The sequence below is a fragment of the Macrobrachium rosenbergii genome, chromosome 16, assembly GCF_040412425.1.
Source record: "Macrobrachium rosenbergii isolate ZJJX-2024 chromosome 16, ASM4041242v1, whole genome shotgun sequence".
Classification (NCBI taxonomy): domain Eukaryota; kingdom Metazoa; phylum Arthropoda; class Malacostraca; order Decapoda; family Palaemonidae; genus Macrobrachium; species Macrobrachium rosenbergii.
In genome coordinates, this window is record NC_089756.1 from 2,433,367 (window position 1) to 2,460,535 (window position 27,169).

A 27,169-nucleotide genomic window follows, 5' to 3' on the forward strand; every position below is an offset into this window, starting at 1 on the left:
CATGATGTTGTGGTGTTTGTAGCAGTGTTGGAACAAATGACAAATTCAACAATAATTTGTATTTTCCTAACATACAAACCCACAACATCATGTGAGTTTTAATTTCCCACCTCATGCTTCCCCTCTTTCCTGATCTCTCTCTCATACATTTTGGGCAAAATATCATGGTTCCCTCCAGCTATTCACAAATTGGAGGATGCTGGTCCTGCAGGCCTCTTTTATAGCTAGTGCTACTCTCTGAAAGCAAGTCTACCATAGCCATCTGCGCATGCACACCTAAGGACTTTCCTATCACATGATGCTGTGGATTTGTTAGGAAAAATGCAAATTACTGTATTGTAGAATTTGTCATATTTCTTCAAATCAGGATTTATCTGAGCTTGTTAAATCTTTCGATATGACGAAACATAAAGAATTAGAACAAGTATCATGGAACCTGGATGTGGTTCTCAAATGGTTTCCCAGTCCTCCTTTTGAACCTCTTGACTCTGCTTCACTGAGGAACGTAACCAAGGAAACTTTATTCCTGGTAGCCTTGACTTCAGCCAAGAGAGTAAGTGAGATCCAGGCTCTAGATAGAAGAATCAGTTTCTCTAATGGAGATGTGATTTTACTCATGGTTTTCTCACTAAGAATGAGAATCCACTGAAACCTTGGCCTCGTTCTTTTGGCATTAGAAACCTAACTCAGGCGGTAGGTTCTTTAGATGAGGAAAGATTCCTTTGTCCGGTAAGGGCACTCAAATGCTACCTCCTTAAGACTGACAAGATAAGAGGTGCGTCCAATCACCTGTGGTGTTCAGTGAAGAGCCCTTCATGGCCTCTCTTGAAGAGTGCCCTCTCTTTCTTCCTAAGAGATCTCATTCAAGAGGCACATTCCCAAGTGGGAGAAGGGCTTCCTCCCATTCTGAGAGTGAGAGCTCATGAGATTAGATCTGTAGCAAAGTCTTTATCATTCAAGTACAATCTTTCTCTTGCCTTGTTTCTCCAATCCACTTATCGGAGATGTAAATCAGTACTTTCGATGTATTATGTACTCGGTGTGGAAACAGTTTTTAAATATTTGCAGTACCTTGGGTCCTTTATTGGTGGCTGGCATGGTGTTGGGGAAGGAAGTATAGGAAACTTTCCTTTCATCCTTACTCTTTGTCTTGGAAATCTGGTGTTGAGTTTTAGGGGAGCTGGGGGGTACTCTGTACTGGGACACCCTTCAGGTCTTGTAATGGTTGGGTGATGGTATTTATAATCTTTTGGTGCAAGTATCAGCGTTGTTGTCTGGTTTTGTGTATCGTTACTTTGCCCAGGACAGGGGCAAACCTTTTACTTTGCTAGCATTTGGAAAAGGCCTTCGCTGCGAGGTCCCCACTTATGTAGCAGGTGACACTTGGCTTTACTGCCCTACCTCTATGGGGTAAGATGAGCACCACCAGAGGCAGTATCTTCCTGCAGCAGCTCTCTTACCAGGTAAGGAAACAACAAACATCATATTGATGTTAGCAACTCCTTTCTATTCTCAATTTATTACTTTTATACTTGAGGTAGAACAAGTCCATGAATCCCACCTCCTATCAATGTGGGAATCAGCTATGTAATTACTTGATAAGTGATATAAAAATGACATTTTTATAATAAAATAAAGTTGTATATATACTTACCAAGTAATTACAGAGTACAGAGTGGGAGCCCTCCCTCTTCCCCTGTCATGGACATTATGGCATAAACAAATTGATCCTTCTTGCTGTGTTGTTCCTCTTCTTCCCTGAAAGTGGGCTGGGCATGCTACTTACACCAAAAACTAAACAAAAAAAAAAGAATTGCTACCATGAATTTTCAAATTTAGCTACCGGTTAATAGAAATTGATAGTTATGTAATTACTGGTAAGTACAGTATATATAAAACTTTATTCTATTATAAAAATGTCATATTTATATTTTTGTGTTGTGGGAGGAGTTGCTTTTGGTTAGAGCATTTTATGTCATGTTCTAGGTGTAGAAAAGGTGTGTACATATCACAGTCATGGTTATTCAAAGACCTGCAAAGTCTCAATCTCAAAATGCCTGAATATTAAGCAGTTTGCTTTCAGAGAAAAATTATCTAGTGAAGTAACCAGATTTAAGAAGTCATTACTTGAAGTAATAAATTAATGATAACATGAGAGTAATGTTTCTCATTATTTTGAAACAGGCTATAGAGAAGAAGAAGAAAGAGGAAGTTAGCAATGCTGCAGAGAACAAGGAAGATGTTTTGGGTGCCATCAAGGTTGGGGAAAACTGTAAAAACAATGGCTGTAAAGCTGTGAGTATTCAATTTTTCATTGTACGGTAGTAAATATGCTGTCCGTTTAGTGTTGAACAAGTTCTATAAGTCAGACAGCTTTTGTCATTTTATTACCTCATGTAATATACATTAGATTATCTTACCCTTCATCATACACGATCCGATTAAATTTGGAAAACATTGAGGCCAAGATCTTCTCATATGTAATTGTATAAATGAAATTAGAATATGTTCCTACACAATATACAGACCATCGGTCCTTTACATTAGGAATTACTTACAGCGAAGCTGGAAACGGCCGTTAAACTCTTGAACAAGGTGGTTAGGCAGTAACTACCGTCCGGTAGGCAGGAACACCCCCCTCCCCAGATGTAAACATTCCAGTTTGCTTTGGCCACCATGCATTGCAGACATGTTTTCAGAGCTCTTTGCCTGACTGTCGTTAAGCTCTTTTTTCCCCGTGGGATCTTTTTTACCTTTTTGTGTATATATTGTGTTATATATAAGTAACTTACCGAGTAATTACATAGCTCTTAGTTTCATTTTTCTGCAGCTTGGAATTTTGAAATTCGCAGGTCGCACTGTTTTGGGGGTAGGTGACATGCCCTGCCCACTTTTGGGGGGAAAGAGAGGAACCACTTAGCAAAGAGCTCAATATGTTTTTGTTGGCTGATGGTTGAAGTACTGTGGTTGGGAGCAGCTTCATTTTGGAATTCATACTTTCTTTGTTGATATTTCTTCGTCAGTTTGTGAAGTATTCCTTTGCAAGTCTTGCGGCTCTTATTAGTTAGTGTTAGGCGAGACCTGATCATTGGATTACGACCTTTTTCCCGTTTTTTGGACTTGTTAATTTAATTTTCATAATGTCTGACACTATTGCTTCTAGTTTTAGGTATTGCAGCAAAGGCTGCAATACATGTCTGACAAAGGAATCGTGTGATTCTCATACGATGTGTACTGATTGTAGAGGGCAGACATGTTCTGTTGACTGGGACTTGAAAAAGTGGAAAACATTAGATTCACTTTTGAAGAAACTTGCTAGTGTTAGGTAAATTAGATAGGGAGAATAGAAAGAAAAAGAGAGAGAGAGAGAAAACATAGAGACAAAGAAGGAGAAAAGAGAGAGAGAGAACAATAATTAAGCCTGGGTTGTTTTCGCATCGAGAGACTAAGAAGTGCTGATTGATATAAACCACCTTCCACGAACTCAAAACAGTGAGCGAGTATATCGCGCCCAGGGCCATAAAACCGATCGTAAAATCTGGAAATTGTGGCCTCGCGATTTAGCTTATTCAAAGCTAAATCGAGAGGCCATAGTTTCCAGATTTTACGATCGATTTTAATAAAATGATTGTATATTGCTCACTGTTTTGAGTTCATGGAAGGTGGTTTATATCAATCAGCACTACTTAGTGTCTGACCAAGGTTAAAACAACCCAGGTTTTAATTATTATTCTCTCTCTCTCTCTCTCTCTCTCTCTCTCTCTCTCTCTCTCTCTCTCTCTCTCTCTTTCTATTCCCCCTATCTAATTTATCTAACACCACTCGGTCACGCTATATCACACTGCCCTCAGTGTGACAATAAAACTACAGTTCAAATGGATAAGTGTAAACTTACACATAAAATAAATCATTCATATGATTGCCCATAAACTAATACTTTCAAAATATTGCACAAACTGTATCAGTATACTAATGTCAAAAATCAAATCAATAATATTTTGTAGAAAATTCATACATTATACAATGAGTTATCAGTTAAAAAAATATATATATACAGTGAATTATCACATTGTAAAAATGGTTAATTGCAACAGTGAATACACACTGAAATCAACAACATAGAGAAATTAGCAATAAATCATGTCTATAAGAACATTATTCTTCTTCCTTGGGCCTTTTTATTTCTGTTATAATCATCTCAGTATTTGAAACCACTACACGTTTGACTAAAATTGCAAACACCACAATCACAAGCAATATCATGATCAAATTGAACAGAGAAAATTGGTGAAACCTTTTGTTTGTAATAGAAAAACTCATCTACCAGTGGTAACTCATTCAGTTGTTTTAATTCTAATTGAGACAAGTGAAACTCTTTAGTTCATGTATGGGATCTTCCTTTAGTAGTTTATTTCAGTAAAAACATGAGGTTCATAATATAGTTTGTTTGGAATAACTAACTTGCAAGACTTGTCAAAAGCATGAACATTACTGAAATTAATTTCAGTTCTTAGATTATGGCTGTTACAGTATCTAGTGAAAATACAAAAATTAACTGTTCCACTAGGATGTAAACAAAACTGTTTGGATAATTGGGTACATACTTTTTCTTCTTGATTTTTATTTTCAATTATTTCTTGAACACAAAGATAGGCATTAGTAGTTTCGTAAAGGTTATCCAGGTTGCAGATGTATTCTCTTTCCTTTAAAATTATGCAATCTTTTAATTGAACATCAGTAATAAATGACATCATTAACCCATGTTCTTCTAATGCAAAATGGATGTTGTTGACATTTGAAATTATTATATTTTCCTTTATCAACATGGGGGAAGGATGTATGGACATCAGACATCTGCATCTTTCTGATTAAATGGTAACACTAAAATAATTTTAGTCTTAACTACCTTGGTGGTTATTACACTACAGTACACCATAATATCCTTTACCATAGGGAGGGGTATAATGCCCCTCTACCAAAAAATCATTAATTATACTTTGTAATTCTTTAGGAATGATTAATGTTGGGCTTAATATTCCCTTATAGGCTAACAAAATGGCATTTAACATGTCTCTATGTTCTTGCAAGATTAATTCACTCTTCATAATGAAATTACTCAGATACTGTTGGTTTTCTAACACATTCAATTCTTTTGTTATGTTTTGGTTCACCTTATTCATGGATACCTTTAGCTTTTCTATCTCTTGGGCATTTAAGTTTTGAGAAGTTATAATTTTATTTAATATAATTCCTCTTGTTGCTGCCCATTGTTCCAATTTGTCAATTCGGGCCTTTTCTTTTTCTACATTAGAATCAGTTGCTACTCCAAATAGTTGATTAAGTGTTGTTCCTATAAAAGGTAAGAGGGATCTTTTGGCCCTTGTATTTAACGCATTTCCTATGTCATTATCTAATTTTTCCAACAATGGTAAGGCACTGTTATTATTGTCACTTCTCTGTATTATTGCTTTGAGTTCTTTTTGAACATCTTTCAGTGTCATTTCATTGATAAGCACTGAAGATACATCTTTACTTACAATTCCTGAATCCTTTATTAATTTCACAGATCCCTTTTCCTCTAGTAGTGCACCCTTTCGGATGACCACTTCGGATGAAACAAAAAGTAGTGTTACTAGAACCAAGAGGAGCCGCATGTTTGTATCTGTAAGAATAAGCCTTATCAGATATTCTATATACATGAGGTATTTTAATTTCTACAGATACAGTTTACATATGACAGTTCAACACTTTACATAAATTTATCTTTTCCTTAGTTCATATCTTTTGTTTATATGTTCTTCCTTATCTTCTTTCAATATTTCTTTTAGTTTGTTAGTGGACCAAGCGTCTGTTTTTATTACTTTCACATGATTGCAATGAACAATTCTTTCTTTTAAAAAGTATGTCGGGGTGGTGTTGCATCATCTAGTAAGGCATTAGGTAGTCTCTTTTGATACCCATATAATAAGTAGTGCGGTGATTCTCCTACTGTTTCATTTACAGTATTGTTTATAGTAAGCTGTACATCTTCCAAAGCTAAATCCCAGTCTTCTGTATTAGGTTTAACTAAAGTTTTCAGGATATCCTTTATTTTACAATTTGTTCTTTCTGCTGCTCCATTGAACTTGGTTTATAAGCTGTTATCTGGCATTTATTTATCTCATAAAATTCACATAATTTTCTTCAAAGTTCACTAGTAAATTCAGCTGCATTATCAGAAAGAACTTGTGGACATGAATGTCTCATGATAATTCTAGATTTAAGAGCTTCTGCTACTGTAATTGCATCTCTACTTCTTACTGGTACAATCTCTACATATCTTGTTGGATAGTCTAAAAAGATTAGTATTTGTTTATTGCCTCTAACAGCGGTAGGAAATGAACTTAAAAAATCCACGGTCACGCACTGGAACGGTTGGAGTTCCGATGGATATTTTTCAAGTGGAGCCTTTTGGATTTATGTTACCCTTGTTTCTATTACAAACTTCACAATTTTGTACAAAGTTCTTGGCATCTTCACTACAGTGTGGCCAAAAATAATTTCTGGTTGTGATTCTACTTGTCTTTTTAATTCCTGGATGTCCTGCTAACTTATATGAGTGGGTGAGTTCTAAAACTTTACTGATTAATGTTTTTGGGATGTATAGACAAGAATAACCATTCTTCTCTGTTGTCTTTAATACAATAATGCATGGATTAAAACAAAATCAGGTTTTGAAGATTCATCTGCCATTAACTGTCCTATTACCTGTCTGATTTCTGTATCTTTTCCTTGTTGTATTTGTACTCTTTTTAAATCTAAGTCTACTACTTGACAGCTAAAACAAAAAGTATCAGTGGTAATGCATTTCTCTGTTTCTTCTTGGGATCTGGATAATGCATATGCTAGTGTATTAAATTTCCCAGGGATATATCTGAATTCTGGAGCAAATTCTAACACACTAATGAACCATCTATTGAACTTCATGTTATTTGTAAAAGTTCTCTTCTTAAACAAATGACAAATGGGGTTGTGATCAGTAAGTACATTGACTTCATGCCCTAGGATTGTGCCTAAATTTCTTTAACCCTTAAGGGACGGCATAATTTACCAATGTGCAGCACCCCAGACCTGGGAAACTTTGAGGTCGGCAAAATAAAAAAAAAAATCACATCAATGGAAAGAGAATGACCCGTACATTCACACTGTATAAATAAAAAAATTCTAGAAAATTTTCCCTACCTTCCACGAGAAGTTGAAAATGACTATTTACAACCCCTTGTGGGGCCTCATTTGCAAGACAATCTTAAATTTTACCAACTTATATATGTTTTTTCTAATAAATAAGTTTTTGGAGTTTGTAAAATTATTATTGCTGCTCACACAATATCAAAAAAATAAGAAATAAAAGCAGTAACAAATTTTTTGCATATTTGTTGTAAAATATTCTTGTAAATTTACGAGAAGGAAGATTCAGTAACTTATTTTTTACTTTTACTTGCTTTTTGTAATATTTCTTTGCAGTTTTCTTTGTAAAATTACATTTACAACTGATATACTATCATAAAAGACAAAAATAAAAAACGACAGCAACCCCTTCGTATATTTACAAGCAAATTTACAAAAAGACTCGTGAGAGAGAGAGATGCAGTACCTTCCCACTTGAAGTCACAAGCATTACTGATACTGGCCGAACTCTCACGTCTGTATAAAAGTTGCCATTAGTGAATTTATAGCATATAGAAGTATTGGCACCTTTGTTTTGAATCATTATTACCATAACAGTGGTGCGTAATTCTACTTCACACTGAGAGTTAATCCGTCCACCTCCCCAAACCTGTTTTACTTCACACTGAAGCTCAATCCGTCCACTAAGGGTTAATCCCCAGTATAATGCTAAACATTCCCTTTCTATTGTGCTATAATTTCTCTCTGCTGCATTTAAGACTCTACTGGCATAATATACTGCCCTCATTCTGGTTTTGTCCTTTTGCAATAGTACAGCCCCTAGCCCTGTACTTGAGGCATCACAGGCTAAGTAGAAGTCTTTGGAGAAATCTGGGTAGACTAATACAGGATTCCTTGTCATTTTACTTTTTAGCATTTGGAAGGCTGTCTCTTGCCCTTTATTCCATTCATACTTGACATCTTTCTTTGTTAATTCTGTTAATGGTTTGGCTATTGTAGCAAAACCCTTAATGAAAGGTCTATAGTAACCTACCATTCCTAGGAATCGTCTCAATGCTTTCAAATTTGTAGGAGCTGGATATTCAACTATTGCCTTTATCTTGCCTGCTTGCATGCGCAGTCCATCTTCACTAATTACATGACCTAAGTATTCCAAGGATTTCATTAAGAATTGACATTTCTTTCATTTGATTTTTAGTCCTGCTCTTCTTAATCATTCTAGAACTATTTCTAAAGTTTTGAGGTGACTTTCTAAATCTTTACTAAAAATGATAACATCATCAAAGTAAACTGCAACATTTTCTATATCTCCTAGTATTTGTAGCATTAATCTAACAAACGTTAAAGGAGCTGAAGTGAGTCCAAATGACATGACTTCAAATTGCAAGTGTTCTTTATGTGTGCTGAAGGCTGTGTATGGTTTCAACTCTTCGTCTAAAGGTACTTGCCAGTATCCATTCAGTAAATGTAAAGATGAAAATATTTTTGCACCTCCTAATTGAGCTAACATGTCTTGAATTACTGGCATTGGCATTCTATCTGGGATGGTGTTGGAATTTAACTTTCTATAACCTATCACAAGTCTCCAATTTCCATCTTTCTTTGGAACAAGTAGCAATGGAGAATTATATGGAGATTTGGAAGGAATGACTACCCCATCTTTCTTCATTTCTTCTATCAAATTATCAACTATGGGTCTTTGGTAATCTGTAATTAGGAATAAAGAATGGTTTTGTTCCAACATCTAGCAAAATTCTATGTTTTAGGACATTTGTTCTGCCTAATTTATCTCCTATAGCTATTACATCTCTGTATTTTTCTAATACCTGAATTAATTTATTCTTATTTTCTGGGAAATCTGTTTTATTCACCTCTTTGTTTAATTCAGACCTTTGACCAGTTACAGAGAAAAATGCTTTTTCTTCCAGTGTTAGTAACAGATTGTTAATAGGTATTCCTTTGCAGAAGACAGTGCCTGCATATAGTGTTAGTTTGTTATCTGAGTAGTTTTGGACATAAACTTCATAAATATTACCCTTCATGTGGACTCAGGAATTATCCATCCTGACAAATTCTGGCAATTCTTCATTTAATAACAAAACGTCTTTAACTTCTATCTCTTCTTTTCCCCTTAAATGTATTTTTGTTAAACACTTTGGATGCAAAATTACTTATCTATTTAGTATGAATTGTACTTTATCATCAGCAGTGCTTACGCAACATATTTCTTCATCTTCTATCTCTGCAAAGTAACTATGTTCTGCTCCTTCATTATTTTCTTCACTTACTGCTATTACATTATTTATATCTATTTATTTTGTTTAATAATAATACTTCATTTAGGAAATTCCTTTCATTATCACAACTTATTACTACATTGCTATAACTATCTGTATTTATCTCTGTATATTTATCAGTATAGGTGCCTTGTTTTTCGTTATATTCAGAACCTCGGTAATCACCATTATTTATTTCTGGGTTATTTCTTTCTTTGGAGGATATAATTTCTGGATGTGCACATCGTCTTGGGTTTCTATTCTGTAATTGTGGGAATTCCTCTTTTCTATTCTTTTCCATTTTATTTTGATTGTTCTCTTGATAGTAATTTATTTTATGTATGTCTTTCTCACTTGTCAAAGCCGACTCAGACAAACTGATCAGATTTGGGTGAAACTTTTCTTCTTCAAGTGTAAAGCATACGCTCTTTTAATTATCCTATTTCAGGTTAATTCTTCCTTCTCTGCAGTCCAGGATGATTCCACATCTCTTCATTAAATTAAATGAGAACAACACTTGTGCGGGAAAAAATCTTTCTTCTAGAACTATTCTTCTAGTACTATAAAACTCAACAGATTTATGTGACGAAAGGTCTATTTCTAAGTTCACATTTCCTAAACTTTTAATGTTTATCTGCTACTCCTTTTATTATTCTGCTTTGACCCTGAGTTAGCGTTTCTTTAACACCTAAGTATTTTGTTAATGTATGTTTATCAGTTATGCTTACAGTACTACCTGAATCCATAAACACAGTGCATATTTTGTTATTTATGGGAACTTTAATGATAGGTAAATCCATTCTGAATATTTCTTCTTCGTCCATGGAAAATACAACTTCTTTACTCTGCAAATAGGATAATGTGGATGAACCTTCACTTCCCCTTTTTGCTAATTCTTCTACTTTTAGAGTATCTTCTTGAAGGAACTTTCCTGTTGTCTTATGTGTAGGGATAATTTGTCATTGACTTGAAGACTTATTTGATGTTGAGCGATTGCCGCTTAATTCAACTTTTTGTACATGCAACTTACCCGTCAGATATATACTTAGCTATAGTCTCCGACGTTCCCGACAGAATTTCAAATCTCGCGGCACACGCAACAGGTAGGTCAGGTGATCTACATTCCCCCGCTGGGTGGCGGGAATAGGAACCATTCCGTTTTCTAATCAGATTTTCTCTGTTGCTGGTTCCGGCAACATCTGTTGTTGGTTCCTCCTGCTTTGATTTTCGTTTCTCGCTTGCTGAGGATCTTTTTTGGACGGATTTTGGTGACGTATTGGATCTTTGGCTTGGCATACGCTATCGTGGACTGTTTTTTGGATTTGCTTTTTGGATTTTTCTGTTAAGATGTCTGATATCAATGTTACTCCTGTTTTTCGTGTGTGTGTTAGGCAAGAGTTTAAGGTGAGGTTGCCGAAAGCTTCGGTAGACCCTCACACTGTATGCATGAGGTGTAGGGGGAATGATTGTTCTTTGGACAATAGGTGTAAGGAATGTGAAAATATGTCTGAAAAAGAATGGAAGGTTTTGTCTTCTTATTTGAAGAAACTTGAAAAGGATAGAGCTAGGAAGGCTTCCTCTAGAAGCTCTAGTAGGTCTCGCTCTGCTGAGCATGAAGTAGAAATTAACATTGTAGGCTCTCCTAATACCTTGGTTTCAGCACCTTCTCCCTTCACTGAACCTGCGGATTCGTCTTCCAAAATGGCTGCAATGAAGGCGGAGATCCTTAGGATGAAATCGCAACTGCGTGCGGTGAAGGAAGGTAAGAGTGACAGTGATGTGTGCAGTGTCCCCAGTGCAGTGGAGGGGGGCGTCTGATCGGCTCCGCATTGCTCCTAGGCCTAGACCTCTTCCAAACTCCCAGGACCAGTGGAGGAGGAATGTCGAAAGCCGCAAGGAGGATGTAGAGCATCCCCAACGATCAGGCGTCCCTTCGGCAGATCCTGTTGTCTTGTCCCAGGCTGCCTTGGATCGCCATAGAAAAGGCATCCTGAGGAAGTGCTTTTCTGCGTCGGACTCGTCTTCTCCGAGACGCGGTTGGAGTTCGGCTGAGGAGTCGCGCCCTTTGAAGAGATCCTGGAAGGCTCCCAGAGTAGCAGCATTGGATTCGAGCCCTGAGCGCTTCCCGAAGGATTCTCCTATTTTCAAGAAGAGAGATTTAGAAGATCCCCTCCTCCTCTCCAGTAGGAGCAAAAGGAGTCGCAAACAAGCAGATTTTGGCCGGTTTCCAGAGCAGGTGTCAGCTCTTGTGGGATCTCTCCAAGATTCTCTGTCAGAGGAAGGATGACTTTCTTCCCATCAAGAGTTCCAGGAAACGTTCCTCTTCGAGTCGTCGCTCTTCTCCTGTCAAGCTTCCTTCCAGCAGCAAACTTCTTTCGTCAAGGAGGTGCTCTTCTCCCAGCAGGCGCGTTTCTGCCAGGCGCTCATCGTCGGACGGAAACTTCTCTCCTTCCAGGCACGCTTCTCCTCACAGATTCTCTTCTTTGGAAAGGCGCTCTTCTCCTGCTAAGCGCCTCTCTCGGGATAAGCTCCCTCCTTCCAGCAAGCTTCGCTCTCCGACCAGGCGTTCTTCTAGCAATAGGCGCCCCTCTCCTGGCAGGCTCTCGTCAGTGGACAAGAGCCCCTCTCCTGTCAGGCGCCAGTCCGGCAGCAGGCGCCATTCTCCTGGCAGATGCTCTTCGTTGGACAGGAATGCTTCTCCGTCAGACTTGCTTCCAGCCTGATAGGCTCTCTCTTCTCTTTTCAAACCTTCATCCCCGGCTGCTCCTTTGGAAGAAGTCTCAGAGGAGGGAATCCCCTAAAAGAGGCTGGGGTATCTGATTATAAAAGACTGGCTTCGTTGCTAATTCAGGAGTTTGGAGACTCTCTTAGCCATGCTGCCCCCTCCTTCTCCTGGATCTTTATGGGACAGTACTAAGTCAGCAAAACCCTCCTCTTTGGTCAAGATGCGCCTACGATCTCCATGAGGAAAGCATTTAAGGGAGTTGGGAATGGATGCAGTCTTCAAAGAAGGATGCAGGCAAGACTGTTTTCTCTTTTCCTCCTTCTAGGCTTTTGGGAAAGTCTGGAATTTGGTACGAGACCAAGGAGCCTATGGGGTTTGGTCTCCCTTCATCAGCATTTTCAGATTTTTTTCGTCTCTTGTAGACTCCTCCAGGAGGCTTTCTCTCCCTTCGGCGAAGGCTACTTGGGGAATGTGCGAACTGGACCATCTCCTCAAGGGCCTTTTTAGAGTTTTGGAGGTGTTCAATTTTATGGATTGGTCTCTTGGGTCTTTGGCCAGGAGGACGCAAGACCCCGAATTCCTTAGTATGGATGATTTTGTCAGCGTGTTGTCTTGTTTCAACAAAGTGGTGAGGGACGGATCCTCGGAAGTCGCTGCCTTGTTCGGAGCAGGAATTCTTAAGAAGAGATCGGTCTTCAGCTCCTTCCTCACCAAAGCCGTGTCTCCTCTCCAGAGGTCCTCTCTTCTGTTTGCTCTGTTTTCACCCCATCTGTTTCCTCAAGAAATGGTTAAGGAGATTTCTCGCTCCTTATTGGAGAAGGTGACCCAGGATCTTTTGCTTCAGTCATCCAAGAGAATGAGGCCTGCTGTTCCCTTCGCCAAGAAGGAGAAGGTTCCCTTTCAGGAGCCCTTTCGAGGGGGCCCTTCGTCAAGAGCCTCCTTCAGAAGTAGAAGACTTGAGAGAAAAGGAAGGTCTTCCTCACGTCCTATTAAAAGGACGAAGTGAAAATCGAGTACTCCAGACAACAGTGGGTGCCAGACTGCTAAGATTTGCTGAAGTCTGGGCACAGAGAGGGGCGGACGACTGGTCCCTCTCTATTCTAAGAAAAGGTTACCTCATCCCCTTCAGGGAGAGTCCTCCCTTGACAACAACTCCAAGGGAGTTATCAGCCAGATACAGGGATCCTGTCAAGAACCAGGCACTTCTACAAGCAGTAGAACAAATGCTGGAAAAGGAAGCCATAGAGCCGGTTCAAGAGCTCCATTCCCCAGGGTTTTACAATCGGCTGTTTCTGGTGCTGAAATCTTCGGGGGGGGGTGGAGGCCGGTTCTGGATGTAAGCGCCCTGAATTTCTTCGTTATAAAGATGAAGTTCAACATGGAGACGACCTCTTTGGTTCTTTCTGCTCTTCGTCCAGGGGATTGGATGGTCTCCCTGGACCTTCAGGACGCTTACTTCCACATTCCCATTCATCCCTCTTCAAGAAAATTCCAAAGGTTCGGGATTCAGGGAAAAGTATTTCAGTTCAGGGCCCTGTGCTTCGGACTTTCGACGGCCCCCCAAGTGTTCACGGGCATATTAAGGAATGTGGCACGCTGGTTACACCTAGAGGGAGTGAGGATCTTGATGTATCTCGACGATTGGCTGATTCGAGCACAATCGAAAGAGAGTTGTCTGGAGTACTTGTCTATAACCCTAAATTTGACCCAGTCCCTAGGACTATTAGTAAACCTAGAGAAGTCTCAGGTTATTCCACAACAGAGCATTGTTTACCTGGGGATTCAGATGGATTCTCGGGATTTTCTAGCATTTCCGTCCCGGGAAAGAAGAGATCGCTGCCTGGAAAAGTTGACGATCTTCCTAGGGAAAGAACATTGTTCTGCGAGGGAATGGATGAGTCTGCTGGGGACCATTTCCTCTCTGGAACAGTTCGTTTCCTTAGGAAGACTTCACTTAAGACCTCTTCAATTCTACCTGAAAGAAAGATGGGATCAGAAGTCTCAGGACTTGGCAGAGTCGTTCCAGATATCGGACAGAGTAAAGGAGGATCTCCGTTGGTGGTTGGACCCTCAAAAACTAAACCGAGGATTGTCCCTTCAGTTACCGAGCCCTCACCTATTGTTGTTCTCAGACACCTCAGAGTCGGGATGGGGAGCAACACTCGGCTCGAGAGAAGTGTCAGGCACCTGGAGGGGAGACCAGGTGAGCTGGCACATCAACAAGAAAGAACTGTCCATGGTGCATCTAGCTCTCATCCAGTTCGAGCCACTAGTCACAGGACATGTGATTCAAGTGAACTCGGACAACACCACTGCCCTGGCTTACATCAGGAAATAGGGAGGAACACATTCCTTCTCCTTTGTGAAACAGCGAGGACGTTGCTGTTATGGGCGGAGGAGAGGAAGATCAGACTCCTCACCAGGTTTGTACAAGGGGGAAAGGAATGTGAGGGCCGATCTTCTCAGCAGAAAAGATCAAGTCCTACCCATGGAATGGACTCTCCACTCAGGAGTTTATAAAAGCTGTGGAGCCTTTGGGAAGGCCGAATATCGACCTCTTTGCAACCCACTGGAATGCAAGACTGAAAACTACTGCTCTCCGATCTCGGACCCGAGGTCAGTTGCCATAGACGGTCTTCTCCTAGAATGGTCCGGGATAGACGGGTATGCTTTTCCCCATTCAAGATCTTGGGAAGTAGTGAGAAAGTTTTAGGCGTCTTGAAAGGCACAAAACTGACCCTGATCGCCCGTTTTGGCCAGCTCAAGATTGGTTCACAGAGGTACTGGAATGGATGGTGGATTTTCCCAGATCACTTCCACACAGGAGCGATCTTCTCAAACAGCCCCACTTCGACAGATTCCACAAGAATCTCTTCGCTCTCAATCTGACTGCCTTCAGACTATCGAAGGACTGGTCAGAGTGAAAGGATTTTCGCACAAGGCTGCGAAGGCTATTGCTAGAGCCAGAAGATCCTCAACCTTGCGCGTCTACCAGTCTAAGTGGGAGGTTTTTAGAAGATGGTGCAGGACCCATAAGATATCCTCTTCCAGTACCTCTGTGACAGGTATCGCTGACTTCCTTCTCTACCTGAGGGAGCAGTGCAACCTCGCTGTAACGACAATTAAAGGTTACAGGAGTATGCTGGCTTCAGTATTCAGGCACAGAGGACTGAATATATCTGAAAATAAAGACCTACACGACCTCATAAGGTCTTTTGAAACGGCAAAATCCAAGACTTCGAAGCCTCCCAGTTGGAATTTGGACGTAGTCTTAAAATTCCTAATGTCCAAGAAATTCGAACCTCCTCAAGAAGCTTCCTTCAGGGATCTCACCAGGAAGTCGCTTTTTCTCTTTGCTCTGGCTTCGGCTAAGAGAATTAGCGAACTACAAGCCTTAGAAGGTAGAGTTGGTTTTAAGAAAGATTCTGCTATATGCTCCTTCAAACCCTTCTTCTTGGCAAAGAATGAAAACCCTTCTAAACCATGGCCAAGAAGCTTCGAGTTAAAAGGTCTCTCGTCAGTGACAGGACAAGAGTTGGAGAGGACTCTGTGCCCTGTTAGGAGCCTAAAATTCTACCTTGAGAAGAAGAAACAGCTGGGAGGTACAGTCGAAAGTCTCTGGTGCTCAGTCAGGGATCCTACTAGACCAATCTCTAAAAATGCGCAAGCCTTTTTCATTAAGGACATCATCAGGGAAGCGCATCTGTCTTGTGAAGATGAGCACCTAAAGCTCCTTAGAGTGAAAGCACACGAAGTGAAAGCCATTGCGACATCCTTGGCTTTTCACAAGACATTGTTTCTCCAGTCTATTATAGAAGCGACTTACTGTAATTCAACTTTCGCATCTCATTATTTAAGGGATGTGAGAGTTACGTATGATAAGTGCTTCTCTCTAGGAGCATACGTATCTTCGGATTCGGTGCTGGGACAGGGAGCTGAATCCAATCCTATTTAGTTTAGCTTTTTTGGTTGTTTTTAATGCTTGGTGATGTGTGTTTTTATGGTTGGTTGGAAGAGGGTGTTGGAGTAAAGCCCCCCTTTCAATTCGTATCACTAACAAGGTTAGGCTTGGTCAGGTAGTCGGGATTGGTTGTTATGCTCCTTGTTAATTTTTTATTGACACCTAGCTCTGTCATGTAAGAGGGATAGCCCCATTGATATGATTCAGGTGTAGGCTCTGTCATGTAAGTGGGTCAGCCCCCTTTGACACGATCCATTATCGGCTCTGCCATGTAAGTGGGTCATCCCCCATTGGCACGATCCAGAAGGGCTGTCAGTCATAGGTCGCATCCTCGCTGAAGCTCTTGAGGCAAGCAGACTCATAGACAGTATCCATGAAGTCTTCTGCTCAATCAGGTAAGAACCATGGTTTTTTGTATTTCCTACAATATATGTTGTTTCCCGTTTTTTAGTTATTAGCTGTCTCTTGCCCTCCTCCAAGGGTGCCAATCAGCTAAGTATATATCTGACGGGTAAGTTGCATGTACAAAAATGATATTTTTATGATAAAATAAAGTTTTGTACATACTTACCCGGCAAATATATACGATGAATGGCCCGCCCAGCCTCCCCTCAGGAGACAGGTGGAAGAGAAAATCTGATTAGAAAACGGGAATGGTTCCTATTCCCGCCACCCAGCGGCGGGAAAGGTAGATCACCTGACCTACCTGTGCGTGTGCCGCGAGATTTGAAATTCTGTCGGGAACGTTGGAGACTATAGCTAAGTATATATCTGCCGGGTAAGTATGTACAAAACTTTATTTTATCATAAAAATATCATATTTCTTTATTTCCTTCTTGTGTTCCAAACCAGCAATTCTTGGTTAAATGTCCTACTTTTTTACAAACCATGCAGATTTTAGGCTTTCTAAACTCGTTTGTAAAATGATATGTATACCTGCAGTTTTCACAGGCTGTCTTTGGTCTCGCTCCTTGAGTAGAATAATTTACTTGGGTTGAATTTTTTGTGTTTGAGTTTTGACCATATTTATAAGGTTTGGGAGGACCACCTTTTGTTTGATTATATCTTCCCTTCTGATTTGGATTCCATTTTCTTTTAGTATTTTGGGCATATTTTCCTTGGAAGGTAGTTGGTCTATTCCCTACTTGTCTGGAATTAACATGGAACTTATTATTAATTTTAAAAGTAGGATTATTATTTCTGCCTTTCCTCTCATTTTGTGCTTCTGTTGTTCCTACAAATTCCTTGGAGAGATTTATCTCTTTCTTTTGTATTTCTTCTCTCATTGTTTTCAGTGTTTGAAGGCTGTTTTTCTTTGGATCAATTTTTATTTTTCTGAAAGCCTTCTTTTCCTCATCTCCAAGGGCATTGTGTATTGTTCCAAATGACAAGTAATTTAAAACATGGCTTAGGTCAACTAAATTACTTACACTATCTCCAAACTGTCTTATCTCTTGTGGTAATGCCTGTTTTCTTTAAGTCTTCTGTTATTTTCTCTATTGCATTTTCCACGCTTGCTTACAAATTAGCAATTGTTTTATATTGCGGGTTAAGGAATCTAGTTATGTTATATAAACTGTCAGTCTTATTTACTCGTTCCCAGAGTGATAAACAAATTTCTTTGAATTCTGCATAGTTATTAAGTTTGTTAAAACTTGTGGAATTCAGAGTTTTATGAGAGTCCCCATGCTCTGAGCTGACAAGAAGCAAGGCCTCATTTATTTTAGCTCTTTCATTTGTTATTCCCTCTGAAGTTATGCGACTATCTGCATCTGCGAGCTGATGATTTACTGTATGAGATTCGAGTCGACTTTTGTCAGGATTTGAATCATCCACCTGTCCACAGAAGCTTGTGGCTGTTGTTATTACAGCTGCTTGATTCATATTGCGATAATGTAAGGTGTGAGTGTTAGTACTGTTACTATTATTATTACTGTTAGTATTATTAGAATTATTAACACTGTTTTGGTTCTGGTTAGTTGGGTTATTATTGTTAGTAATTTCTTGCACTAAAGCTGAGTGGGAATTTAGTCTTGAAATTCGGCTTTGAGTGTCGATGGTCATAAATCATATTGTGAATGTCTAACAGTGTTCAGTAATTCATCCAAAACCCTTTGCATGATATAAAAAAAAAATTATTCAATCTGAGTACATTAACCCTTGAACGCAGAGTGTCTATTTACAAAAGTGTCTCCCGTATGCTGGTGGGGTTTGAGAGTTAGCGCCGAAGCGGAAAGAAAGTTTTTTTCAAAAAATCACAGCATGCTTAGTTTTTAAGATTAAGAGTTCATTTTTGGCTCATTTTTTTGTCAGTGCCTGAAGTTTAGTATGCAACCATCAGAAATGAAAAAATATCATTATCATATATAAATATTGGAATATATGACAGCGCAAAAAAAATTTTCATATATAATTGTATACAAATCGTGCTGTGAGCAAAACAGTTAAAGCTAATGAGTTTTTTATTTCGTTCTATTGTACACTAAATTGCGATGATTTTGGTATATAACAAATTGTTAAACGATCAAAGCAACACAGAAAATATTATCACAAAATGATGCATGAATTAAGTAATTTATGGACGTAAAAAAGTTTTTCAAAAATTCACCATAAATCGAAATATTGTGCTAGAGACTTCCTGTTTGTTGCAAAATGAAGGTAAATGATTGAATAGTACTAGAATGTAAGAGTTTTAGCTTACAATTGCAGTTTTCGACCATTTTGGTCGAGTTAGAGTTGACCGAAGGTTGAATTTTTTCTATTTATCGTGATTTATATGAAAATATTTCAAAACTGATAAAAGCTACAACCATGAGTTATTTTTTGTTGTATTCTACATGAAGTTGCGCACATTTTCATATATAAAACTTTATGTAACGGCTAATAGAAAACAGTGCAAAAATTACGACAAAGTGACTAAAGAATTTCTGAGATTTTCAGCAGAGTTAGCGTGCGCGGACATAAGAAAAAAGTTTTTTCAAAAATTCACCATAAATGGAAATATTGTGCTAGAGACTTCTCGTTTGTTGCAAAATGAAGGTAAATGATTGAATATTACTAGAATATAAGAGTTTTAGCTTACAATTGCATTTTTCGACCATTGCGGTCTCAAAGTTGACCGAAGGTTGAAATTTTGGCACTTATCCTGATTTATATAAAAATATTTCAAAACTGATAAAAGCTACAACCATGCGTTATTTTTTTTGTATTCTAGATGAAATTGCGCACATTTTCATATATAAAACTTTATGTAACAGCTAATAGAAAATGGTGCAAAAATTACGACAAAGTGACTAAAGAATTTCTGAGATTTTCAGCAGTTAGCACACGCGGACGTAAGGAAAAAGTTTTTTCAAAAATTCACCATAAATCGAAATATTGTGCTAGAGACTTCTCGTTTGTTGCAAAATGAAGGTAAATGACTGAATATTACTAAAATGTAAGAGTTTTAGCTTACAATTGCATTTTTCCACCATTTCGGTCGAGTCAAAGTTGACCAAAGGTTGAAATTTTGGCACTTATCGTGATTTATAAGAAAATATTTCAAAACTGATAAAAGATACAACCATGAGTTATTTTTTGTTGTATTTTACATGAAATTGCACACATTTTCATATATAAAACTTTATGTAACGGCTAATAGAAAACGGTGCAAAAATTACGACAACGTAACTAAAGAATTTCTGAAATTTTCAGCGGAGTTAGCGCGCGCAGACGTAAGGAAAGTTTTTTCAAAAATTCACTGTAAATCGAAATATTGTGCTAGAGACTTCTTGTTTGTTGCAAAATGAAGGTAAATGATTGAATATTACTAGAATATAAGAGTTTTAGCTTACAATTCCATTTTTCAACCATTTCAGTCGAGTCAAAGTTGACCAAACGTTGAAATTTTGGGACTTATCGTGATTTATATGAAAATATTTCAAAACTGACAAAAGCTACAACCATGAGTTATTTTTTGTTGTATTCTACATGAAATTGTGCACATTTTCATATATAAAACTTTATGTAACAGCTAATAGAAAACGGTGCAAAAATTACGACAAAGTGACTAAAGAATTTCTGAGATTTTCAGCAGTTAGCATGTGTGGACGTAAGGAAAAATGTTTTTTAAAAAATTCACCATAAATCGAAATATTGTGCTAGAGACTTCTCGTGTGCTGCAAAATGAAGGTAAATGATTGAATATTACTAGAATATAAGAGTTTTAGCTTACAATTGCATTTTTCCACCATTTCAGTCGATTCAAACTTGACTGAAGGTTGAAATTTTGGGACTTGTCGTGATTTATATGAAAATATTTCAAAACTGACAAAAGTTACAACCATGAGTTATTTTATTTGTATTCTACATGAAATTGCACACATTTTCACATATAAAACTTTGTGTAAAAGCTAATAGAAAACGGTACAAAAATTACGACAAAGTGACTAAAGAATTTCTGAGATTTTCAGCAGAGTTAGCGCGCGCGGACATAAGGAAAAAGTTTTTTTTCAAAAATTCACCATAAATGGAAATATTTTGCTAGAGACTTCTCGTTTGTTGCAAAATGAAGGTAAATGATTGAATATTACTAGAATATAAGAGTTTTAACTTACAGTTGTACTTTTTGACCATTGAGGTCGAGTCAAAGTTGACCGAAGGTTGAAATTTTGGTACTTATCGTGATTTATATGAAAATATTACAAAACTGATAAAAGCTACAACCATGAGTTATTTTTTGTTGTATTTTACATGAAATTGCACACATTTTCATATATAAAACTTTATGTAACAGCTAATAGAAAATGGTGCAAAAATTATGACAAGTGACTAAAGAATTTCTGAGATTTTCAGCAGAGTTAACGTGCGCGGACATAAGGAAAAAGTTTTTTAAAAAATTCACCATAAATAAATTGAAATATTGTGCTAGAGACTTCTCGTTTATTGCAAAATGAAGGTAAATGATTGAATATTACTAGAATGTAAGAGTTTTAGCTTACAATTGTACTTTTTGACCATTTTGGTAGAGTCAAAGTTGACCGAAGGTTGAAATTTTGGGACTTATCGTGATTTATATGAAAATATTTAAAAACTTATAAAAGCTACAACCATGGGTTATTTTTTGTTGTATTCTACACGAAATTGCACACATTTTCATATTAAAAACTTTATGTAACAGCTAATAGAAAACAGTGCAAAAATGATGACAAAGTGACTAAAGAATTTCTGAGATTTTCAACAGAGTTAGCGTGCGTGGATGTTAGGAAAAAGTTTTTTTCAAAAATTCACCATAAATTGAAATATTGTGATAGAGACTTCTCGTTTGTTGTAAAATGAAGGTAAATGATTGAATATTACTAGAATATAAGAGTTTTGGCTTACAATGGCATTTTTCGACCATTTCGGTCGAGTCAAATTTGACTGAAGGTTGAAATTTTGGCACTTATCGTGATTTATATGAAAATATGTCAAAATTGATAAAGGCTACAACCATGAGTTATTTTTTGTTGTATTCTACATAAAATTGCACACATTTTCATATATAAAACTTTATGTAATGGCTAATAGAAAACAGTGCAAAAATTACGGCAAAGTGACTAAAGAATTTCTGAGATTTTCAGCAGAGTTAGCGCTCGCGTATGTAAGGAAAATTTTTTTCAAAAATTCACCATAAATCGAAATATTGTGCTAGAGACTTCTTTTTTGTTGCAAAATGAAGTTAATGATTGAATATTACTAGAATGTAAGAGTTTTAGCTTACAACTGCATTTTTCGACCATTTTGGTCGAGTCAAAGTTGACCGAAGGTTGAAATTTTGGGTCTTATCGTGATTTATATGGAAATATTTCAAAACTAATAAAAGCTACAACCAAGAGTTATTTTTTGTTGTATTCTACATGAAATTGTGCACATTTTCATATATAAAAATTTATGTAACGGCTAATAGAAAATGATGCAAAAGTTACGACAAAGTAACTAAAGAATTTTTGAGATTTTCAGCAGAGTTAGCTGATGCTTTCTAGTGGGAGAAGAAAGAAATTCGCACATGTACAGCTGGGTCACGCTTGTAAACAAAACAACAGCATGATCTGTGAACTCCCAGCATCCCTCAAGGCACGTGATTTAAAATTTTTCGCAAAGTAGGCCTATAAGTATTTTTCTGCGAATATTTAAAAAAACTTTTTGTAGTCAACGTATTTTACGTCCACTTGGCACCCAACAGACAATTTTTGTTGACAAAATATGTCCAGTCAGCGTTAAAGGGTTAATTATATAAAAAAAATGTTATACTTGTACCATAAAATAAAAGAAACTGTCAAATTATCACGTAAAAAAATGAAACTCTCAACTGAGTTGAAGTGCACAAGTAAATTAAATCCTTCAAAGTATCATTCAAATACACAAAAAAAATCTTATGTGAAACTGGACATCATATCATCAAAAAAATATTCATTACAATGAGTACAGAAAATTGCATATAATTTCTCAAATATTTATCACCAACCGAGTAAAAAAAAATAGCTGTTTCCCTATCTAAATTATTTACTAAACAAATAATTATCATAGAGTAGTAATGGTAATTACGCAAAAAAAAAAAAGAATTTTAATTCACTAGAGAGAGTTTCCTTAATTTTCAGCCTTGTAAAGAGATGTTAAATAATCTTCATTTATTCACACATTTAAAGAGAGAGAACAGTAAATTTCATTTCTCGATAACTTACAGGTTGTTGCTATTACGAAGCCGTCAAGCTGTGGGTTTCGCCTTCGGAGCTTTGTTGAAAAACTCTCTGCGTTGTTTTTCTGTTACACCCGTAACAATAGTTTATTAAACACCTCTCTGCTTGTTATTGTGGTCGAGATCTGGTTCACTCTGTTGTCGTCAACTGTTCTCAATGTTTTGATTCTTAGTGACATACCAATACTGTTTTTATTCACATTTGTTTGACGCTCAATTGCAGATTTTTTTTTTTTTCTTCATATAAGTTTTGCTCGCCTTCGTAAAAATCTAAGTTCGTTTTGTAGATTTTCATTTCACTGTAACTTAAGTAATTGCAGTGATATTTTCGTTAATGTTCGTTTGTTTCGTCTCTCCTTCTGGATCCGCTGACTGCTGCCACCATGTGTCGTGCCTGACTAAAAATATTTTTATTCCCTCTCACCTGCAAGGTTCTTCTTGAGTGTCGATTTCACCGTCACTGTGTCTCTCATCGTCTGTTGTTCTAGAACCTGCTATTGTTGAAGGAATTTATCTTAAAGTACTGTTATCTCTCAGAAAGCCGTAATAGAGATGAAAATTTTGAGTCTTGATTTAATGACGAAAGTTGACTACAATTTAAGTACAATTTATAGTTACAGCTATGAAAACGAAATAACTCTTATCAGACAGTTCAGTTCAGTCTGTTTGGGGAGCACGAAAGCAAGGGGAGATATAACTCTCCCTGGTGGATGTTAACTCGAATCTGCTGCTCTGCTCTGCTCTTTTTTCTCTGGAACCCCTGGGTTTCTTGTAATCTGCAATCTCCTCCTTCCAGTGTCCTATTGGAAGAAATTATCTGCAAGGCCTCCCCTCAAACAGTTGATTGGGAAGGACATTGGTGGGTGTTGTTCAAATCTCTCCTTAGAGGATTTGATTGGAAATGATCTTAGGAGGGGGTGTAAAAGACCCCTCCCTAGAATGTTTGATTGGAGGGTGTTGAAGTACATCACTTTGTCCAGCCCCCAATTTCATGGAATTTCCATGAAAACGCCTCCTATTGAAGGCGGGGTTAAAGAGATGGCTGGTGTTAGCTTCTGACGAGGTGCTGAGCAATCCCTGAGTAAGCTAAGTCACGAGGCCACAGTTTCCAGATTTTACAATCGGTTTTATGGCCCTGGGCGCGATATACTTGCTCACTGTTCTGAGTTCTTGGAAGGTGGTTTATATCAATCAGTGCTTCGTAGTCTCTCAATGCAAAAACAACCCAGGCTTAATTGAAATTAGGGGCTGGACAAAGTGTGTACTTCAACACCCTCCAATCAAACATTCTAGGGAGTCGTCTTTTACACCCCCTCCTAAGATCAAATCCAATCAAATCCTCTAAGGAGAGATTTGAACAACACCCACCAACGTCCTTCCCAATCAACTGTTTGAGGGGAGGCCTTGCAGATAAATTCTTCCAATAGGACACTGGAAGGAGGAGATTGCAGATTACAAGAAACCCAGGGGTTCCAGAGAAAAAAGAGCAGAGCAGAGCAGCAGATTCGAGTTAACATCCACCAGGGAGAGTTATATCTCCCCTTGCTTTTGTGCTCCCCAAACAGACTGAATTGAACTGTCTGATAAGAGTTATTTCATTTGCATAGCTGTAACTATAAATTGTACTTAAATTGTAGTCAACTTTCGTCATTAAATCAAGAAACTAAATTCTTGTCTCAATTACGCCTTTCTGAGAGATACCAGTACTTTAAGGTAAATTCCCTTCAACAATAGCAGGTTCTAGAACAACAGATGACGAGAGATGCAGTGACGGGGAAATCAACACTTAGAAGAATCTTGCAGGTGAGAGGGAATAAAAATATTTTTAGTTGGGCACGACACTAGGAACAAAATAAGGAAAGCGACTGCTGGGGAGATTAGTAAACTAGCTAGTCAGGATTTGTCTGCTAAATCAGACACGAATGTTTCTTGAATTTCTGTGAACCTAGTCCCATCTCCTCTACCTGTTCAAAGCTCTCCTTTACTTGGCTCTCACGTTTCTGATCCCAACACCATGGCCAGTCATAAGTCAGAAATCAACAAGAGATTTGAGTTGATTGTGGAATTGACCGCCCAGTTAGCTTCTTCGGTAAAAGTGCTAATGGATAATAAAGGTGATCCAGAGCACCTGGTGGCGCCCAGTGCTAGTGCAGTGTTAGTTGAGGAGGTGGCTGTTCGCCCCACCGATTCTCCGCGGCCAAGGTCCCTGGCATACTCCCCAGCACCTGGGAGGAGTCAAACTGATAGCCTAAGGAAGGTCTGTGGGGTCTGTCCACGAGCAGTCACCCCCTCAGTTCAGTCTGTTGACATATCCCAGACCAACCAAAGGCCACTGGAAAGGCCTTGAAGTGGATATGCATTGTATGTCCTCTGGTTCTGAGGAACTAAGCCCCAGGCACCACTTGTGCTTATTGGGCAAGTCATGGCAGTTGAAAAGGCATGCAGTAGACATCGCAAACTCTTCTCCTATGCCTTGCAAGAGGAGTAAGGATCCTGAGCGCCCTTCTTGTAGTCACTGGGGCAGCCTGGAGCAATTTTCTTCTGATAACCTCTCGGTTGAGGATTGTCGTTCGGCACCGAAGCACCAGGCATCTCGTAGGCGTTCGTCATCTGCCAAGGATCGTTGTTTAGAGCCCAAGCACCCAGCAGTATCGGAACTTCCTCCAGTAGTTGAGTACCCAGTAACTTTAGTGCGTCAATCAGCTCCCGTTCATAATATAGTGCCCGAGCTCCCAGTTAGCGATGTACAGTAAATCCCCCTTATTCACGTTCTCACAATTCGCGGACTCACGTATTTGCGGATTTCTCTGTGGAACGTATCTACTCATTATTCGCGGAAAATTCGCCCATTCGCAGTATTTTTCACTGAAAATATTCACTAATTACTGTATTTTCATATCATTTTCATGACTAAATGCACTTTTTGTGACAAATTATTAAAATACTTGGGTATAAGCATTTTTAGAGGGTTTTTCTTGTGTTTAAACTATCAGAATAGGCAGTTCTAAGTGTTTTTAGAGAGGTTTTAACTATTCACAGATTCTAACTATTCGGGGGGGGCGGGTTGTGCGGTACGCATCCCCTGCGAATACGGGGGTTTACTGTATGTCATTGGTGCCCGAGCTCCCGTACGTTCCTTCTCTGGCACCCATTCTTTCTGTGACTTCAGAGCACCCATTGGCACCCACTAGTCATCCTACCCAGCAAACTGCTTCAGGCGTTCATGCTGTCGGAGCCTCTTCGGCTTTTTCGCACCTGGAGCACTTGCCTGTGCAAGCGTCTCTTGGTGTTCAGGCTCACCTGTCTAGTATGCCAGCTTGTGCAGTCATCGATCCTTTCCAAAGTAAACTAGACAGTATTTTAAGTCTACTTCAGAAGGCTCCTCCACATACCCAGGCACCTGCAGAGTTATCTTTGTCGCCCGTCTCTTCCGAGGAAGAAGGCTTAGCTGATCAAGAGGCACTGAGTGATGTATCCTCAATGGTGTATACCTTCTTGCTGAGGTTTTTGTTAGCCACATTTCCCAGCTTCTTTTCTCCAGCAACTCCGTCCCCTTTTGCTACGGCGTTTTTTTTATGAAGGCTCAGACCAATTTAAAATTATCTACTGTACAGTTAAAGACGTACAGAGAAACAGTAATACTTAGGTTGCGCTAACTACAAATGAGAGAGAGAGAGAGAGAGAGAGAGAGAGAGAGAGAGAGAGAGTTGAGAGAGAGAGAGAGAGAGAGAGATAAAGTTGTTTACTTAAGAGAGTGAAATTTTTATGAATTATATTTGAGAGAGAGAGAGAGAGAGAGAGAGAGAGAGAGAGAGAGAGAGAGAGAGAGAGAGAGAGAGAGAGAGAGAGAGAGAGAGAGATCTTTGACCCCTAATCAGCGACACTTCCCTTTCTTGTCATGTTCAAGTGACATGTCTGACAGCTTTGCGTTCAAGCTGCTTCTCAAGAGATGAGGTAAAGAATTTTTTTTAAAAATATGTATCACATATGAATTTTGTAATTACGGTTATATTATTATTATATTATTATTATTATTATTATTATTATTATTATTTTGTTAAATATGATGGCAGCCTTGGTTGTATTAATCTTGTAGATTATTCGTTCAACTCTTCTAATTAGCCTTTTTTTTCTTCAGCAACAGAATTAAGTAAAATGCCACAGTTCCTTGCAGGGGTTTTATTTACAAAAATATCAAAAGTCGAAGGTAATGGAAATTCCGATAGCTGGGTCCAAAAACGAGTGCAGGGGTCATCAGTGCTTCTGGGATCGTAGGTATCGCAACATGTTTCGGAAGGCCTTCTTCCTTCTTCAGGCAGGAG

At 38.4% G+C, this 27,169-nt stretch overlaps 1 protein-coding gene across 3 annotated transcripts in view; it reads left to right on the plus strand.

The window, feature by feature from the left end:
- The window catches only part of CHORD (CHORD-like protein), a 251,789-nt gene that overhangs the window by 73,360 nt on the left and 151,260 nt on the right, over positions 1 to 27,169 (plus strand). For all 3 annotated transcript variants that reach the window (XR_010855603.1, XM_067118301.1, XM_067118302.1), the window contains exon 4: positions 2,185 to 2,295. Coding sequence is in view for 2 of the 3 variants with exons in the window: in XM_067118301.1 (XP_066974402.1) it covers positions 2,185 to 2,295 (111 nt within the window). In the remaining variant the exon portion in view is untranslated. The remainder of the gene's footprint in view (positions 1 to 2,184; positions 2,296 to 27,169) is intronic.